The sequence below is a fragment of the Salvelinus fontinalis genome, chromosome 38 (genome assembly GCF_029448725.1).
Source record: "Salvelinus fontinalis isolate EN_2023a chromosome 38, ASM2944872v1, whole genome shotgun sequence".
Classification (NCBI taxonomy): domain Eukaryota; kingdom Metazoa; phylum Chordata; class Actinopteri; order Salmoniformes; family Salmonidae; genus Salvelinus; species Salvelinus fontinalis.
This window is the reverse complement of record NC_074702.1, coordinates 27,783,468-27,803,088: the sequence shown is the minus strand read 5'-3', so window position 1 is coordinate 27,803,088 and position 19,621 is coordinate 27,783,468. Positions and strand designations below refer to the sequence as shown.

The following is a 19,621-nucleotide window of genomic DNA, read 5'->3' as shown; positions in this document are numbered from 1 at the left end:
TTCAACTCTCTAGAAACAGCAGGAGCGGTAGAGATACTCTGAATGATCGGCTATGAAAAGCAAACTGACATTTACTCCTGAGGTGCTGACATGTCACACCCTCAAAAACCACTGTGATGATTATTATTTGACCCTGCTGGTCATCTATGAACATCTTGTCCATGTTCTGTTCTAATCTCCACCCGGCACAGCCATAAGAGAACTGGCCACACCTCATAGCCTGTTCCTCTCTAGGTTTCTACCTAGGTTCTAGCCTTTCTAGGGGGTTTTTCCTAGCCACCGTGCTTCTACACCTGCATTGCTTGCTGTTTGGGGTTTAAGGCTGGGTTTCTGTACAGCCCTTTATGACATCAGCTGATGTAAGAAGGGCTTTATAAATACATTTGATTGATTGATGTGACAGTTTCATAATTAGGGGAGCAGAGAAAGATGAGTAGGACTGGAAGTATTGATGAGAGAATGAGTGAACACAGTACCAGAGTGTGAGTGGTGGGGAGAGATTGAAAGAAGGAGAATGAGTAGTAGGGAGACACACAACAACCGAGAAGTGAATACTGAAACCAGTAGCTATGTGGCAGTTAAAAAAGGTAAAGCAGGACAAGATTACCAAAACTTCTGTCAGTGAGAGAATGAATGAATACTGTACATACCAAGTGAAGGAATGATAGAAAGACTTGTCTAAAGACTACACATTTGTAGTAGAGCACAAAAGTTGAAATTAGAAACATTGAATAAACTGGTTCTATTGTGACCTGGTTTATGGGACCATAGAAACAGAATGAGATTTAATATAGAATACAGAATGAAATAGATTCTATTTCTATGCACTGTACCTCCAGGAACCTCCTCCATAAAGATCTTGATGAAGCCGTCCTGACTCATAGAGCCCAGGTACTGAACGATGTTCCTGTGCTTCAGCCTCTTGTGCAGAGCCATCTCCTCGTGCAGAGGCTGGGAGTAACTGAGATTCGCACACAGATGGGGAGGGAACCAACAGTTAGCATTGGCACTAGATTAGCAATGCATTAGCAAATGGGACAGTGTTCATCTGCCGTTATAACAACATTGCTACAAAACATAAACAACATTAGTGCTAGCTGTGCCGTCATTGAAAAACAACATAAAATCCACTCCAATATTCCAGTTGTGCTGACATGGTGTAGCTGTGACCCACACGTACTGTATGAATTTGATGAGAGCTTTACAAGCACCCGTCATGTGCTGCTTTAACCTGTGTGGCCATTAGTTCTACAGAGGAACTAAGTACTAACATTTCTTGAACTATGGGGCGAAGCTCTTAGTCGAGGTCGAAGGCTCGTAAACAAGGAATGGGGAAATCTAAATAGACATCCATCTCTTCAGGGAGTAGATTCCAGTGTAGCTATGGGGACACTGGGCAAACATGACACATTTGGCATGCTGAGAAAAACATCTGCGCATTCATTATTCTCATCATTAATCGTGAATCGTTTCGCTCACATTGTATAATATATTACACATATTAGGCTAAAATAATCATTCGGATTTATGGTATCATGTGCAAAGGAAAGTAGCCTGGTCCCAGATCTGTATGTGCTGTCGTGTCAACAAGTATGGTCATTGTTTGACAATACAGCAAAACAGAACTGGGACCAGGCAACAAAAAAAAAGGGGGAAATGTAGCCTGGTCCCAGAACTGTTTGTGTTGTTGTGCTGCCGTGTCAACAAGTATGGTCATTGTTTGACAATACAGCTAAAACAGATCTGGGACCAGGCAACAACAAAAAAAGAAGGGGGAAATGTGTTTTCCATACGTGCAGTCTTTCTCTGGGATCTCCTTGATGGCGATGCGGACTTGGTTGCTCAGGTCCCTCCCAGCATACACCACGCCATAGGTTCCTTTACCCAGAACCACCTTGTCTCTGTTTTCGCTGGTCTCATAGATAAACTGCAGGTTGTAAGGGAGGTTTAATTCAACAGGAAGACGGGTGTGAAACTAAATGTGCGTGTGTGTGTTTCATAAAAAATGTGTCTAAGAGAGTGTGTGGGTTAGAAATACTGTAAAGAATTTCACAAGCAACCACAACAGAAAAGGTTGAGTGAGAGCACAAAGCAATGGAAAAGGATGTTTATTTAGAAACCCTCTGCTGCTCTGAACTGCAGGGAACTGAAATACTATCTGAAATGATTTCAAATAGTAATTGAACCCAGGTTTGCTGGAGTGACATGCTGGACTGAATCCAATGTTCTGTGAATACCAGGAACTTAACACACACGAAAAAATGAGAGGTCGGGAATACGGTAACCATAGCACTACTTGGGCAACGGTTAAGGGAAACTTTTCGCCTATTGACCCCATCATGACAGGGCTTGTTTGTGTACTGGTAGGGTAGAGGGGGGGGGGGGGGGGGGGGGGGTCAAAAATGGAAAAGCAGCCTCGAGAGGGAGGACTCTGCGGCCCTATCGCAATTTGTGTCTCCACAACTCCTTGAATCCTTTCCCCTCGAGCCCTGGTTTCCAAAGCGTTTTCAGAAGGAGGAAAGAAGAGAGGAAATCGAGGAAATATGGATTGAGAAAGAACCTAGCTGACCTCCAGTAATCCTCCAGTGAGCTCGCTGGGGTACTCCACTGGGGATTCTGCCTGGCTTAGAAGAGAGTTGACCATCTCACAGAACCTGGTGGAGAAACGGCACACACAAGAAACTAAATCATCTGGAAAGACTGTTCAAATACATGGGAGCATGTCACATATCAGTCAGTCATGTATTCATGGACCTCACAGGCAAATCATAGATAAGACCTGCAGAAACTTACACAAACAAAGTCAGTACACAGCACTGTTATCAATCTTATATGTCATGAACTATTAGGGGGACCTTTTGATTGCCAGTTACTCGCCTTTCACTGACTCCACAAATACTACTATGAAAACCACTCCCTACTTCCTTCCTTCCCAGAAAGTCTTGGATAACACCTGGGTTTTACTGTATCCCAATACACAACACCTAGCTAATAATGTACTGTATTAGCACACAATGTAAAATGCACATCCATATCAATCCACACCGAAAGGGGAGAGAGAAGCAGGCTCTATTTTCACTAGGCCAGAGTAAAATAAACATTAACAGTTGTCATGTCAACACAATCAAATCATGCGATAAAGGTTGAAAGAACAGGCCCAATCTGTATGTAGGTTTTGTGTGGAGAATGTGGGGAATGAATCAATGGGTGATATGGTTGGTTGTTACACCCCTTCCTGCTAGACAGCTGGGCTAAAGGCTCCCTTTTGATGTGCGTTTGTGCGTGAGCGTGTCTATGTACAAGTGTGTTTGTACGTGTGTGGGACTCACCCCTTACAGTGCAGCTCGCTGGGAAAGCAGAGTTGGAAGTCATCCGAGTTCTCCAGGACATACAGGAAGCAGCTACGCTCGTCAAACTTGGAAACACTGAGCAGGTCAAAAGGTTAAAGAGGGGCATTAAGAGCTACACAACCCTTCAGCGCTAACAGCAGCATCACAATGAAATAACAACAAGTATTCTCAAAATACCAATGCAGGCAAACAAAGGGAATTTGAATAAAGACAAGAAAAGCCAACAATAGTACATTCAATATGTACCAGGTGACAGTAGGGCTGGGCGATATGACGATATATATCGTGTGACGATAGAAAAACGTCTATCGTTTCATATTATGCTCTATCGTTTAGTTCGTTGTGTCGCAAATCACACACTTCACGGCAATATTTTTCGTCAAACGTGCCGTGTGGAAGGAAATTTGCAACACAAACAAACATGGAGAGTGAACGTGACACAGAGCACGGAGACATGGAGCTCGTACCTAAAAGAGGGGCTACTTCGGTCGCATGGACGTGGTTTGTGTATGAAAAGTCTGACACGGACCAGAAAACCGTCCTTTGCATAATATGCCGCAGGCCGGTCCCGACGACAGGCTCAGACACCACTAACCTCTTTTACCACCTACGTAAGAATCATGTGAAACAGTACGGAGAGAATCTACCGATGAGACCCCAAAAAGTACAGTCAAGTGCTCAAACAAACCCCCGACTCAGACGTTGCAAGAGGCTTTTTCCCGCGGCTCACCATATGGAAAAGAATCACGACGATGGAAGGAGATAACAGCTGCCGTTACTTACATCTGCAAAGACATGGCCCCAATTTACACGGTCGAGAAACGGGGGTTTCGTGAGTTGGTGCTAACACTCGACCCAAGGTACCAAATTGATATGACACGTATTAATGCCAAAATAACATGCAAAACAGGCAAGCCCCTAAAAATATTGATTATATATTTTGTTTGCAACTACAGTTGAAGTGTTTTATATTTTATATTTTGTTACATGCTTAATTGAAAATTTGCACAAAGGTTCTAAAGAAAAGGAGAAATAATCAAATATGAGTAAGTACCTTTTATTTGTTGCGTATAATTCTAAATGTAATAAGAAATAGGCCTCTACATGTGGTCATTTTATATCAACTATTTATTCATTGAATTTACAGAAAATGTGTATATCGTGATATGTATCGTTATCGGGATATGAAATGACCTATAAATCGGGATATGAGATTTTGACCATATTGCCCAGCCCTGGGTGACAGTGTTGCAAATATAAACTGAAAGAAAATAAATCTCTATCGCCCTGAAGGCAGTTCGGTAAGCAAAACAAGGGTAAAGTACACAGTGACCTCCACAGCCAAATAGACATGGACACACACACACATCCAGTCACAGTCTTTGAAAACAACACAGACAAAAACACCCTGTGTGGCCAGTGGCCAAGTCCACCAGACAGATAGTGTTTAGACTCAGTAAAACTCGACCTGGCTTCAAATACTATTTGAAATCCTTTCAAATACTTTAGCTGGGCTTGATTGAGCTTGCCTTGGTTCAATGGAACCAATAGAATAGTCGCAAAACCTGCAAACTCCGCCCATCTGGAACTCCAGGCAGGCTAAAGGAAAAACGGAAATATTTCAAATAGTATTTGAACCTATGTCTGGTAGACTAGCCCTGGTGATGTGTAAGGGCTGCAGGCGTGAACACGACACACATCACAGGGCCAGGAACTTAGCCCAGAAATGTTAGCACACTCTGTACTGTCCGTTACCGTACCTCACTCCCCGGATTTGCGAGGCTGGGAAAGTCCACTGGGCTTTCTGGCCTTTCTAGGGAAGGGAAGACACGGCAGACTGTCATAATTCTCACTCAACAGGCTAAACACACACACAAAGTATGCACGCGCCTGCACACACACACACACAAAGTATGCACTCGCCTGCACACACACGCGGGTGCACACATCCTCATTAGGCAATTATAGGCATGTCTTCTTTCCCGTCACTGACGTGGTGTCGTTTTGAAAACACCCCACGCCTATTCTGGTTAAACACACCATTCCTGAACTACCATTTTCTATGTCTTAACAGGTTGGAAACTGTAGACGTGTACAGTATAACTCAGTAGTTCAATATCTACAAGGCGGTAGAGGGGTCTGTTTACCTGGTCCCAGATCTGCTTGTACTGTATTAGCCAACTCTTTTAGTCATTGTCATGCCAAACATGGTCTGTACCTTCAGGGGTGTGATGTGGTTGAGCCGAACCGTGCAGCTGTCGTCCTCCTCACTCACACACACTATGGTGGGCTGGAGCACTTTGGTCTGCTCCAGGATCAGAACCTGAGGAACGGCAATGGTTAATGGTGATAACCGTTTTTGGCGTTAAAAGGTTACTTTCCCAAATACTTTTGCTGCAGAAAGGTACTGTGCCTTGTCAACGTGACAAACTCTCCCGGCCGGGTGACGCCAAGTGCCAACATCATTAGCAATTATCTGACCATGACCGTGCAGTTAAATGCATGTAAAAGCAATTTTTTTTTTTTTTTACTGCACTGCATTTGACTGGCCAGAACTGTTACATATTAGGCAGAGAGAATCTATTGAGGTCTCACAAAGCAATGTGGGTTTGAGGAACTGGGAGTACTTGGAGCGGTAGTGTCTGACAGAGTGACTTGGAACCATGCCGCTACGCTCTAACTAAATAAAGTTGAATGTACTGGGAGCTGTGGTGAGGTCTTACTGGGCAGCGGTCAGTGGAAACAGTGGGCTTGCAGATTTGCAGCATCAGCTCCATCCAGAAGTCCACAGTCTCCTGTTTAGACGGTTTCACCTCCGGGGGCTTGGTGAACTTATGGTACAAGATGAACGTCTCCATGATCGAGCCCACATACCTCAAAAGAAAGATGTGAAAAAGTGTTTGAAAATCAAAATCAAAGTTCAAAACATTGACCTTAAAAGAGGTCATACCAAACTTTTGCTTAGGGGAAAGGGGTCCTCTAAAATGGACAGTATCTTTAACATTAAAGATCCCACATAGTCAAAATCATGTTTTTCATCAAATGGATTATAGTTGGATGAAACCAAATCAAAGTAGGATGAACAAATTAGGAAAAATTACTGTTGCTTGTACATTGATCAAGTCTGATCATAAAGTTAATGGTCGTGTCAAACTTGAATTCAGGTGGCGGGAAAATGTAGGGTTTCGTGTGGCGTCACATAAAGCCCTCATTTTAATACACCGATGGTAACGTCTTATTCTCTTGCCTAATTTAAATAAGTACCGACTCGTAACCATCAGCACAGAAGGTGTGTTTGCAGAGGGGTGTGGTTTACATAGCTAGCTAGTGTACTGGTGCTAAAATTTGACTGCAAGGTGACATCAAACAACAGGTTTCTCCTATTCATTTACGGCAAAGATAATTATAGGTTTCCCCTTTCATCTGTGTCTGGTGTTTGCTAGTTACTGGCTAGCTAGTTCTTCAGCCAGCATGGAACAAAAGGCGGGAGGGTCTTTCAAAACTCAGACGCAATTGTCATGTCAAGCGTTGGAGCGTTGGACTAGTAACCGGAAGGTTGCAAGATCAAATCCCCGAGCTGGTACGGAAAAATCTGTCCTTCTGCCCCTGAACAAGGCAGTTAACCCACTGTTCCGAGGCCGTCATTAAAAATAAGAATTTGTTCTTAACTGACTTGCTTACTTAAATAATGGTAAATTAAAAAAAATATCTGTCAGTTCTGCTGCAAAATGCAACAGAAGAGACATGCCAAATGGGAGATTCTGACATCATTGATAGTCATGGTTTATGAATATGGTCTGGCAGTCAACATATACACATGTATAGTTGAAGTCGGAAGTTTAAATACACTTAGGTTGGAGTCATTAAAACTCGTTTTTCAAATACTCGCCACATTTATTGTTAACAAACTATAGTTTTGGCAAGTCGGTTCGGACATCTACTTTGTGCATGACAAGTAATTTTTCCAACAATTGTTTACAGACAGATAATTTCACTTATAACTCACTGTATCACAATTCCAGTGGGTCAGAAGTTTACATACACTAAGTTGACTGCCTTTAAAAAGCTTGGAAAATTCCAGAAAATTATGTCATGGCTTTAGAAGCTTCTGATAGGCTAATTGACATAATTTGAGTCAATTGGATGTGTACCTGTGGATGTATTTCAATGCCTACCTTCAAACTCAGTGCCTCATTGCTTGACATCATGGGAAAATCAAAAGAAATCAGCCAAGACCTCAGAAAACAAATTGTAGACCTCCATAAGTCTGGTTCATTCTTGGGAGCAATTTCCAAACGCCTGAAGGTACCACGTTCATCTATACAAACAATAGTATGCAAGTATAAACACCATGGGACCACGCAGCCGTCATACCGCTCAGGAAGGAGACGTGTTCTGTCTCCTAGAGATGAACATACTTAGGTGCGAAAAGTGCAAATCAATCCCAGAACAACAGCAAAGGACCTTGTGAAGATGCTGGAGGAAACAGGTACAAAAGTATCTATATCCACAGTAAAACGAGTCCTATATCGACATAACCTGAAAGGCCGCTCAGCCAGGAAGAAGCCACTGCTCCAAAACCGCCATAAAAAAAGCCAGACTACGTTTTGCAACTGCACATGGAGACAAAGATCGTAGTTTTTGGAGAAATGTCCTCTGGTCTGATGAAACAAAAATAGAACTATTTGGCCATAATGACCATCGTTATGTTTGGAGGAAAAAGGGGGATGCTTGCAAGCCGAAGAATACCATCCCAAACGTGAAGCACGGGGGTGGCAGCATCATGTTGTGGGGGTGATTTGCTGTAGGAGGGACTGGTGGACTTCACAAAATAGATGGCATCATGAGGAGGAAAATGATGTGGATACATTGAAGCAACATCTCAAGACATCAGTCAAGAAGTTAAAGCTTGGTCACAAATGGGTCTTCCAAGTGAACAACGATCCCAAGCATACTTCCAAAGTTGTGGCAAAATGGCTTAAGGACAACAAAGTCAAGGTATTGGAGTGTCCATCACAAAGCCCTGGCCTCAATCCTATAGAAAATGTGTGTGCAGAACTGAAAAAGTGTGTGTGAGCAAGGAGGCCTACAAACCTGACTCAGTTACACCAGTTCTGTCAGGAGGAATGGGCCAAAATTCATCCAACTTACTGTGGAAAGCTTGTGGAAGGCTACCCAAAACGTTAGACCCAAGTTAAAGAATTTAAAGGCAATGCTACCAAATACTAATTGAGTGCATGTAAACTTCTGGCCCACTGGGAATGTGATGAAAGAAATAAAAGCTTAAATAAATCACTCTCTACTATTATTCTGACATTTCACATTCATAAAATTAAGTGGTGATCCTAACTGACCTAAAACAGGGATTATTTACTTGGATTAAAATGTCAGGAAATGTGAAAAACTGAGTTTAAAATATATTTGGCTAAAGTGTACGTAAACTTCCGACTTCAACTGTATATATTTTATGAGGCATACCCAGGCCTCACCCTGTCCAGTTTCAACTGAAATTGTCCAAGATGAACTAGCTACAAGATGAACTAGCTAGCTAACTTCATGATCGCACTGCAACACTGCTCATTACCTACAAGTTGCTTGTCATAAGTATTTCAAAGAACTGTCAGTCAAGGCGAGCTCCCCCCCACTCAGCCTATTATCTCCCTGCCCACTCAGCCCGTCTTTTCAGCCTTACTGATAGTTAGACATGAGAGAAAAAGTGCATTTCCTCAAATTTTTAGCATTTTTTTTTTAATCGGGAAAAATTATAAAGGCTATTTTACATTTAATCCAGATGACTGTACTTGCCCTTTAACAGGATATGTTGAAATGTGCCCTCTCATCCTGGTTTCTAATCATCTCATTCTCAAAAACCAGGTTCATATAAACATCAGTGTTATTGAGGAATCTGTTAGGATGATATGCTCATATATTTCACATCAAGAATGCCTGCCTGGTCCCAGATCTGTTTGTGCTGTCTTGAATGTTTGCAGTGACAATGACCATAGGATCTAACAAGACGGAACTGTGACTCCTCTCACCACATGGGTGCATTGAGCCGGTAGAGTTTCTCTGAAGCCTCGATGACCTTCCTGTGTTCGTTGGCCAGGATGCTGGCTCCCAGGTAGAAGCCTACATCCCAGTAGTCCTGCATCTTCTCCAAGCTGCCCTTCCTCCCTAGCAGGCTGCTCAGGGACACACCTGGAAACACACACAACAAACACAAAGACGGGCGCAGACAGACACAGAGGTTAGATAGTGAGAATATGATAGGAGAGAATCATCTGTTGATTGAATGATTAGAATATTCCACCCTGAAACATATAACTGTATGGAATTGATTAGAATGTATAAAATCATAATTAATAAATGTGTAGTCCTAGTCAGAATTAGGGTAAAGACCATATGTCTTTATGGTATTTTAAACACGGACTGTCTGAGCTTGGTGCCGACCTGACTAGAGATTTGGGAGAGAACGTCTCAAGGACAAGGTCACTAATCTCTGTTGGCTGGGTAGCAGGACATGTGTGTGCGTATGGTTGTGTGGGCGTGAGAAGTCAGTATAAAATGAATTGTTTTGTATTCGTGACTTCAGAACGTTCCCGTGAATAAACCTTTTTGACTATTTTAGCTGGGCCTAAGGTGTTTCATTCAACCAGGATCTTACAAATTCTGGTTTGCAGACTGAGGAATATATAATTAAATTGGGTTATGTACCTTGAGAACAAGGTACTGATTCAGGGCAGTGGAGTGTCGGTGAGAACAATGTACCTATTTTGCGCAGCTCGATGGAGGTGTCAAATTCGTGGCCGGCAGCCATCAAGAGGACAACGTTGTTGATACCGGAGTGAAGGGTTTGCTCTGTCTCGAAGGCTTTGCCGTACCTGGTGGAGAATCCATGAAGAGAGATTCAAATGGAATAATTAATTAACACATATAGCTGCCTAGGCAATGATCTGACCTAACCAATGATTTGTTTAATAACAGCGTATCATATAGTATCAGGTGTGTCAGCTGTCATAAGCCTGACACCAGGTGTCATGACTGTTTATGCCATCTGCTATGTCTTAATTCTAACAGTGTTATGCAGCCTTTATGACAGAGGACTCAAGTGTAACTGAAAAGGATGGAGGGAACTCAAAGGAATAACATAACATAGACTGATGTAGAGCCCTAGTAAGGAGGACTTGACTGGAGTGAGTGAAGGGATGCTGTGCGTACGGCGTGGATATTAGGACGAGCGACAAGTCCGAGTGGCTTTGACACCAACTCCTTGTGACTCTAAGGCTGTACTAATATGGACACCGTAATGGTAGGTCTCACCAGTAGCAGGCCTGGTCTCGACTGCGATGGTCTTTAAAGCCAGAGCTCATGAACATGTCTTTGTAGATACGGCCGCAGAGGCAGTGCACGTCCGACGCCACCCTGTCACCTGACTCCACAATGGGCAGAATCAACTCCAGGGCCTTGGCACGGTCACCTGGACGATTCCTCCTGAAGGTCAAAGATTAGGAAACATTATGACAGATGGAATCTTCAGAATCAACAGCCTGTGTCGTGCTGAAAGATAGTGTCGGGTAAATTTCTTGAAGAAAATCTGTGTGCTTGATTCAGTCGTCTAAAATAATAAAGATAGGGGAAAAACAGTACTGTGCTTTCAGCAAGCCCCCTAATTATGTGTTAAAATGGGGGTTGGCTCTCACCCATTTAGTGTTGTATACACATTATTTCCTTTTATGATATCATGTGAAAGACTATCGTCAAACAGAATATGTGAGCAAGACAAGTGGAGGAACAGTGGTACCTGTTTAAAGCAAATATGTAGTGAAAATTGATACTCTGCTGGGCAGCAACCAAGCACGTGGGCAAGTTGTTCAGGCTCTCTACCAGTTTGATAATGGCATCGTAGTCCTGAAGTCAGAAAGAGGACTGGATTACAGCAAACCCTTTATCAACATTATAATAACATCTCTGATTTCAAAGCATTATAAATTAGGCATAGCTGCAGACACCTTTAATATTTTTAAATAGACATACAAAGTGAAGATCCTCCCTCAAATTGATTTACTTTAACCCCTGCAGTACTTGTTACACATGAATGTAGGGTTGGGCGATGTCAACCTTTGTTCAAACGTGAGTAAGTAGCCGTAACAAATGGTAATATAAAATGAATATCCCCCTTTATTTGCCAAGCCAAAAAATATATACAGTACCAATCAAAGGTTGACACAACTACTCATTAAAGGGTTTTTCTTTATTTCTACATTGTAGAATAATAGTGAAGACATCAAACCTATGAAATAACACAAATGGAATCATGTAGTAACCAAAAAGGTATTAAACAAATCAAAATATATTTGAGATTGTTGAAAGTAGCCACCTTTTGCCTTGATGACAGCTTTGCACACTCTTGGCATTCTCTCAACCAGCTTCACCTGGAATGCTTTCCCAACAGTCTTGAAGGAGTTCCCACATATGCTGAGCACTTGTTGGCTGCTTTTCCTTCACTCTGCAATCCAACTCATCCCAAACCATCTCAATTGGGTTGAGCTCAGGTGATTGTGGAGGCCAGGTCATCTGATGTAGCACTCCATCACTCTCCTTCTTGGTCAAATAGCCCTTACAGTCTGTAGTTGTGTTGGGTCATTGTTCTGTTGAAAAACAAATGATAGTCCCACTAAGTGCAAAGTAGATGGGATTGCGTAGCAATACAAAATGCTGTGGTAGCCATGCTGGTTAAGTGTGCCTTGAATTCTAAATAAATCACAGACAATTTCAACAGCAAAGCACCACCACACCATCACATCTCCTCCTCCATGCTTCACAGTGGGAACCACACATGCAGAGATAATCCGTTCACCTACTCTGCATCTCAAAGACAATGCAGTTGGAACCAAAAATCTCAAATTTGGACTCATCAGACCAAAAAATAGATTTCCACCGTGTTTCTTGGCCCAAGCAAGTCTGTTCTTCTTATTGATGTCCTTTAGTTGTGGTTTCTTTGCAGCTTGAAGGCCTGATTCACACAGTCTCCACTGAACAGTTGATGTTGAGATGTGTCTGTTACTTGAACTCTGTGAAGCATTTATTTGGGCTGGAATTTCTGAGGCTGGTAACTCTAATGAACTTATCCTCTGCAGCAGAGGTAACTCTAGGTCTTCCTTTCCTGTGGCGGTCCTCATGAGAGCCAGTTTCATCATAGCGCTTGATGGTTTTTAAGACTGCACTTGAAGAAACGTTCAAAATTCTTGAAATTTTCCGGATTGACTGACCTTAATGTCTTAAAGTAATGGACTGTCAATTCTCTTTGCTTATTTGAGCTGTTCTTGACATAATATGGACTTGGTCTTTCACCAAATAGGGCTATCTTCTGTAAACTAACCCTACCTTGTCACAACACAACTGATTGACGCAAACACATTAAGAAGGAAAGAAATTCCACAAATAAAACTTTTAACAAGGCACACCTGTTAACTGATATGCATTCCAGATGAATACCTCACGAAGCTGTTTGAGAGATTGCCAAGAGTGTACAAAGCTGTCATCAAGGCAAAGGATGGCTACTTTGAAGAATCTCAAATATAAAATATATTTGGATTTGTTTAACACTTTTTTGGTTACTACATGATTCCATATGCGTTTTGACTGGTACTGTATATTTGTTTACATTTACAATAATACATACAGTTATAAAATGGACACTAAAAAGCCTGCTAAAACATATTTTAGTAGCCTATTCCTCTCTGTTGGAGCTGTGGCATAAAATAAGTGTGTGTCTGTGTGTGCCGACATATATTATGGGTTGTAAATCATGAAGGGCCCGGCTGCAGAGCACGCAACTCTGATGTCCCCAGAACTGGATAATTATTCAATGATTTGCATTTTTGTCTAATCTTCCTCTCTTATTAGGCCTAGTTTTCTATACGTTGTAGGTAGGTTCTGTACCTGGCTAATAATAGGCTATTGAAGTAGGCCTACTCTACACATCATTTCTTTCATAAGCTTTGCTCAGCGGCCTACTTGGGAAATATCTTTTATAACTTTAACTTGTCTTAATGCTTTTGATAGGCTATTTTAATTAGTAGGATTTGGCTTTTGGCCGTTTGGTTCGCAACGGCAAGTAGGAGGGATGAATAACTTATTTTAGACTAAGGTTTGTTGAAACTACTCATTCTATTTTTCTATCTTGCTCTTGTATGTTCTACCTCTCATTATTACCTTAGGACTATCATGTAAAGTTATTCAAAAACAACTTGAAACTGTCTGAGAACTCTGTATTGGATCATGAAGTAGTACGACGGGAGGAGGCAGGAGAAAGCCAGCATGCATAAAAACGGATGTCATATTCAAGTCAAATGGAGAGAAAATACAAAATTTGGATTTTAAAATAACTAGACACCAGATTGTCCGCTATAAAAAAATGTATAGGCTTCGGCTATATGCCCACTGAGAAAGAAATAATATGTTTCTGAAAGGACATTTTACGCTGCTTTGGTAAAAATCTTAGCTGTCTACATCGTTCTTTTGCATTCTGTAAATTCTTTGTAACATATTTATTGAAATAGGTTATGCAGGCTATAGCAAAGAAAAATCCCACTTGGCACGGCCCTGCTGTGGGCTGCCCTGTCAGCTCTTTGCTGCGTGGAGCCAATCAAGTTGAAACAGGCTATACATTGTCAGTCACATCACGATGTCATCACCATCAGCGAGAACTTTCAATCGTCTTCGATATCCGATACTATCACCCAACCCTAAAAGTTCTTGACTATAACTGAGACCCCTGATAAGATGAGTTTATTTTCACTTAGAATGACCTTGGGAGGGCTGCTATCTAATCATTGTTAGCATTCAATCCCCTTTATATTAGTCTTTGTGTACACAGAGAAAGAACATTAATGTTTCAATGAAGGTAGTCAACCAAACACAGGCAAACATCATGCAGACTGTAGATCCGCCACACTAACACACAGGTTTTAAAGGTAGATTCGGCGATGCATGAAGTAAACTGCAGAGTTGGGCCAATTTCCACACCAACTAAAAGTACGAGGCACGGGGCTAAAATGCTCAGCTATCACATTGCAGCAGTTACTCTGTGAGTGAACTGTCTGGCGTCACGCTTGCCCGCAATATGTGTGGTTCAGTCTTCTGCTCGTGGTCATATTGGCGATTCTCACAAAAGCATTCCACAGTCATAAAAGTGAGCCCATGCCAAAAAATCTACTGCCCAAACACAACAGCCACCATAACATAAACAAGGCCAGTCTTGACACTGGCAAACACAGAACCACTGAGCCCTGGGTCGTGTTCATTAGGCACCAAATGGTAGGGACTACCTGGACTTGTCCGATAAGAAGCGCTCGTTTTCATGTTCCATTACACAAAGCTTTGCTACAGTGTAACCTAATAAACATGATCCAGGTCCCTTGCTCCCATAGCTAAGCCCACCTGGACATCCCGGTACGACAGCAGTAGGTTCATGATGATGTCTGGGCTGAGCAGCTCCACCGTGTCAAGGCGCTTCTGGATGCGGCCCAGCTCCTGACTCAAGTCCTGGCCACTGAAGCGCTCCCGGGCCGTGCGGATCTCATGGCGGATGGACTCCCGGAAGTACTCACTAATAAGAGAGTCAGTTTTACACTTACACTTAACCCCTGAAAATGCTTGTGATCCAGGGGCATATATTGTATATAACACAAATGACTGATAATAGCTCATGTCTAACTGAAAGACATTTGCAGTTGGGCAGTCTAGACATTTCCAAGCTTAACCATGTACTTTATTTGCTGCTATTCTCCCACCCAACCAAGCTAGCGAACCAAGCAGATTGGTTGGGCAAAAAAACTAAGTGAAAGACACAATGAGGGAGTCATAAGGGAATAACTAGACATGCAGCGTTGGTAGCATGAGATGCTGACCTGGCATGAACGTGCACATTATCCAGCAGTTGAATGAGCCTCTCTACCAGTGGGGTGAGGAGGGGTTCCAGTTGGAAGCTTGGCTGCATCAGTTCTTTGATGCCGCTTAAGAGGGTCGCGTCGCAGGCAAACACCTTGCCCTGTGGCAACACCACATACGGGATGAACGTGTAGCTCCCACACTGCTCCTGAGGGAAGACACACATTCGGGCATTAACATACAAGCTCTCACACACACAAGCGTTATCTATATGCAGCATACATAAACGTATGGTGACCAAACCCAGGCACACTACTAGCAAACAGAAACATATACAATATTCACCTTGGAACCAGGAACCACTGTTTTAACGTGTGTTAAAATATTAGGAAATGTTTTTGCTTAATCCCATCTCTGCAAAAGCTTTATAAATATAAATGAGGTGATGAACATTGTTCCATTGTCATATGCCTGCTTGAGGATTTATGACAATGGAGTACTCATCTTGCTACCTTATCCATTCCAGAGTGGTATCATGCTCTAATAGTGGCGCTGCTTTAAACACACATATCTACTAAACACACACATCCGCTTGATAGGCCTAAGGAAATCCATTTCCCAAGAAACCGATAAAAGACTGCAATTCAACCTTTGTTCAACAATCCAGCGAAAACAACCTTAGGATCAACCTATATCAGAGACATCTGGGCTAAAAAAGTCACAAATCCTTATTTTGTTTTTTTAAGTACAGCAGTAGTTATTGGCAATATTATGCAACTGGTGGTGGGATTGTTGTGGCAATGGAAGGGACATTTTTATGGCACTGTGGCCTACTTCTTCCAAAATGGCACACCCTAAAATCTGTTTACAACCCAATTTGCCCCCAAAGTGAGCTGGAAAAAGGCCCACTTGGTCCCTTCTTCAATCATTTAATTATTGTAAACTCTCACGATGCCCTGCGTGTACCTTGAGTGCTTGCAGGTCACTGTCCTGCTTGTAACAATACAGGATGATGTTATTGGTCATGCTGAAGCTCTCTCTTACGCCCAGGTGATAGAAGAGTGACTGCTGGCAGCAAGTGTCACTAATTTCCACCACTGCCACATCTGTCAAAAGAGAAGGGTGAAAATTCGAAAACACCCGTGCAGCGCAGATACACACTTAAAATACCTGTGTGTGTAGAACACACAGTAACTTTTTGGCCAACAACAATTTAGAAGAATTAAGTAGTGTGGTGTTGCAAATGCCTTGCTGACAGTCGACATGACTATACTTGCCTGCATTGTAGAAGATATCAAGAACGTCAGTCGTCCCAAGCGATATCCTCTCGAAAGGAATGGTTTTGAACACCGCGTGCGTATCCGCGCAGGCTTCTTTCACAGACTTCAGTGACAGGTTCTCTTCTGTCTGTGGCAGGGATGCATCCTCAACGATAATGTATGCAACAGCAACAGCCCTAGTCCGACTCCGGGGTGAAATAATGTGCTTATTCGAGGTGGTGAGATCAATAGCCAAAGGGTCCTGCCATAAACTTCCAGCTGATACCCAAACAGGATCCTTTCTATTGATCTCGTGCAGGCTCATACGCCTGCGTTCGGTGGTATACATTTTCCCAAATATTCAAGAACGCATATTCCAGTGTGTCATAGACAGTGGAGCTCTGTTCCTGTAAATTCCCCAGGTGCATCTCGTCTCGACCCGTCTTCAGTGACATTCCGCGAACTGTTCCCTTACACGCCTTCAACCCCTCCCATATCCCCGGCTGCGAACTCGCCCAATGTCTACACGCAAACTTCAAACACAGGACACGTTACAATATGGAAATAAACAAACTTCTTTCTCATTGGTGTAGCAAGTGTTCATGTGCACCTGAACATCGCATCCACTTTGGTATTTTATTAGGATCCCCATTAGCTGTTGCAAAAGCAGCAGCTACTCTTCCTGGGGTCCACACAAAACATAATACAGAACATCAATAGACAAGGACAGAACTACATAAAACATTTTTAAACGGCATATGTAGCCTACATATCAATGCATACACACAAACTATCTAGGTCAAATGAACTGTTGGATTTACAGCGGCTCCTCTACGACCTCTGCTGGCGTAGCCAGAAATTCGTTGGGTGGGCCTGCAGAAATGTTGCTATTGAGATACATTTTGTCGTTTTATAGCTAATCTCATGCTATTCTACACATTTTGCTATGATGCTGATAGAAAATATTGCTATTTTAAAGCTAATTTCCTGTAATTCTACACATTTTTCCAAGGGAGAAAGAAGTGTGTTTATTTCCATATTGTAATGTGTCCTGTGTTTTTTAGTTTGCGTGTCTCAGAGCTCCATGTCTTATCTGTCTTACTCCATAAGTAATACTTTTGCCACCTATTGGCCTGTAGAACTATTGTTATTAAACATGTATTCATTAAACTGGTACCGGGGGACCTTCAGATAAGTCTTGTGAGGCGTGTTTGCCTCTTGAGCAAAACAACCGACATGTATGTAGCCCAAACTGTTCGGATGCTACAGACAGAAGTCCCGTTGGAACTTCTGGGGGAGGGGGGGGGGGGGGGGGGGGGTAGATTGAGACACATCCCATGCAGAAATAGATTTGTTTTAAACAGAATGATTTTGATGGGGATTTTTTTATTATGTTAACTTGAATTCCGCAGGGCCATGGAAATTGTATAGGGTTAATATGCCATCTTTCATATTTGGGCAAAGAGCTCCATGTTTAATAATGGTATGGTCCATAGGGAGGTGCCATAGGTATAAAGGTACCTGTTTCACCTATGAGCTGGAGTTACGTTCTAGCATGTGAGATGTGTGGGAGGCTGTCCATAGCATGGTATACCCCAACCTGGTTTAGTAGGGTAGGACTGGTTAAGGCTTAAGTTTTGTATTTAGATTGAACTCTGTATTTTGAGAGTCTGTTCACTTTGTGATTATGTAAATATTCATTCATTGGATTTTGTCACTCACCAGGAACCACCTTTCACTGTCAAAAAAATGTGACACTATTTTGCACATGCTCCTGCTGCCTCCTGCTACTTACTGCCTATAAGGCTGCTTCAACATTGAGTCTCTACGACAGCATCAGACAAAATTTGGCATTTTTCAAGCTAACTTCCTGCGATTCTACACATTTTGTAATGGGGCAGAAAACCAGAACTGTGTTATGTTACAAAAACATTTCAAGGGGAATACAAGAAGTATTGATGGAGTACTATGGAGCCTCCAAGCCCCATGTTGCCCAGGGTTAAGAACATACACTGTAGAAAAGGAGCTAGGCTATAAGTTAGATTTGTTCTTAATATCGACATTAATAGTAGAATGATAGTGTTTCACAATATTCTTTCCCCAAAAATGTATTAGGTTCACACAAATTTGCATTTAAGGGTAGAGCTTTCTTATTGGTCAACAAAAGACAACCAGTTCGTGGTCACATCGACTGAGTTTCCTTTCGCTTCAGTACAGGTTAGCTGACGTCACAAAAACAATACGCATGCTTAAAGGTCAGCAGGCTGTGTGTTATGGTTCTGGATGGCCAGATAGCTAGCAACAATGACAAGAAACTGACATGTGGTGAATCCTTAGTGGCTCGTTTCAGCTCAGTTGATCTTAATACCATGTCTTATTTGTAGGTGTTTTGACTGATGTCACATCTATGATAATATGGCAAAAAAAATTGGTATCTAGCCAACAACAACCTATGGATGTATTGAGAAAGAAACAAGTGCTCATTGTGCAACTTTGTGTTTTCAATAAACATTGGAGATTGACTATGTTGACAAATGCTGTCAAAAATCTATGCCTACCCCGTGTTTTGCCCCATAGTTGCGCACTTGTTGGTTTGTTGCGAAACAATCAATCCCTTTTATATCCCCAAAATAAGATTCCACAGCCACAAAGTCAAAATTGGCTACAAAAAAAAAAAGTTAGGGTTTAATTTTAGGTTAGCATTGCGGTTGTTACAGTTAAATTCAAATGTTAAGAGAAATTGTAGAACTGGGCGGGGTTTATAGAAACGAGTGACGACCAATTGACCAGGGCCAGCAAATCTCATTGTCAAATTGACTGGGGCTGTGCGATTTCTACATGTTTGACCTTTGCTGGCCCCAGTCAATTTGACAAGAGACAGTTCATCCTTTGTTGACCAATAAGGCTGCACCATTAGAATGCAGTTGTGTGAGCCCCCAATATTATTATTATTTTTTAAATATATCACTATATATATTAAATGACATTTAAGGACTTTCTTGAAATTACAATGCAAAAATGTTACATCTAGTATATATATAATTACATTGTATTGCATTACACCCTCTAAACTTATTTGATAGATACCAGTCTTTGACATAAATATGTTCAATTTGTTGT

General features: G+C 42.0%; 1 protein-coding gene across 1 annotated transcript in view; it reads right to left on the bottom strand.

Annotated features, from left to right (window-relative positions):
* Positions 1-17,788, bottom strand: part of LOC129837894 (mitogen-activated protein kinase kinase kinase 5-like) — a 29,353-nt gene extending 11,565 nt beyond the window's left edge. The window contains exons 1-15 of the mRNA XM_055904398.1: positions 16,520-17,788; positions 16,209-16,348; positions 15,263-15,450; positions 14,793-14,961; positions 11,152-11,258; positions 10,671-10,841; positions 10,119-10,231; positions 9,389-9,548; positions 6,074-6,224; positions 5,569-5,673; positions 5,111-5,163; positions 3,330-3,425; positions 2,570-2,654; positions 1,794-1,927; positions 834-961 (exon numbers count right to left, since the gene is read on the bottom strand). Coding sequence (XP_055760373.1) covers positions 834-961; positions 1,794-1,927; positions 2,570-2,654; positions 3,330-3,425; positions 5,111-5,163; positions 5,569-5,673; positions 6,074-6,224; positions 9,389-9,548; positions 10,119-10,231; positions 10,671-10,841; positions 11,152-11,258; positions 14,793-14,961; positions 15,263-15,450; positions 16,209-16,348; positions 16,520-16,850 — 2,131 coding nt within the window. The 5' untranslated portion in view covers positions 16,851-17,788. The remainder of the gene's footprint in view (positions 1-833; positions 962-1,793; positions 1,928-2,569; positions 2,655-3,329; positions 3,426-5,110; positions 5,164-5,568; positions 5,674-6,073; positions 6,225-9,388; positions 9,549-10,118; positions 10,232-10,670; positions 10,842-11,151; positions 11,259-14,792; positions 14,962-15,262; positions 15,451-16,208; positions 16,349-16,519) is intronic.
* Positions 17,789-19,621: the final 1,833 nt, after the last annotated feature.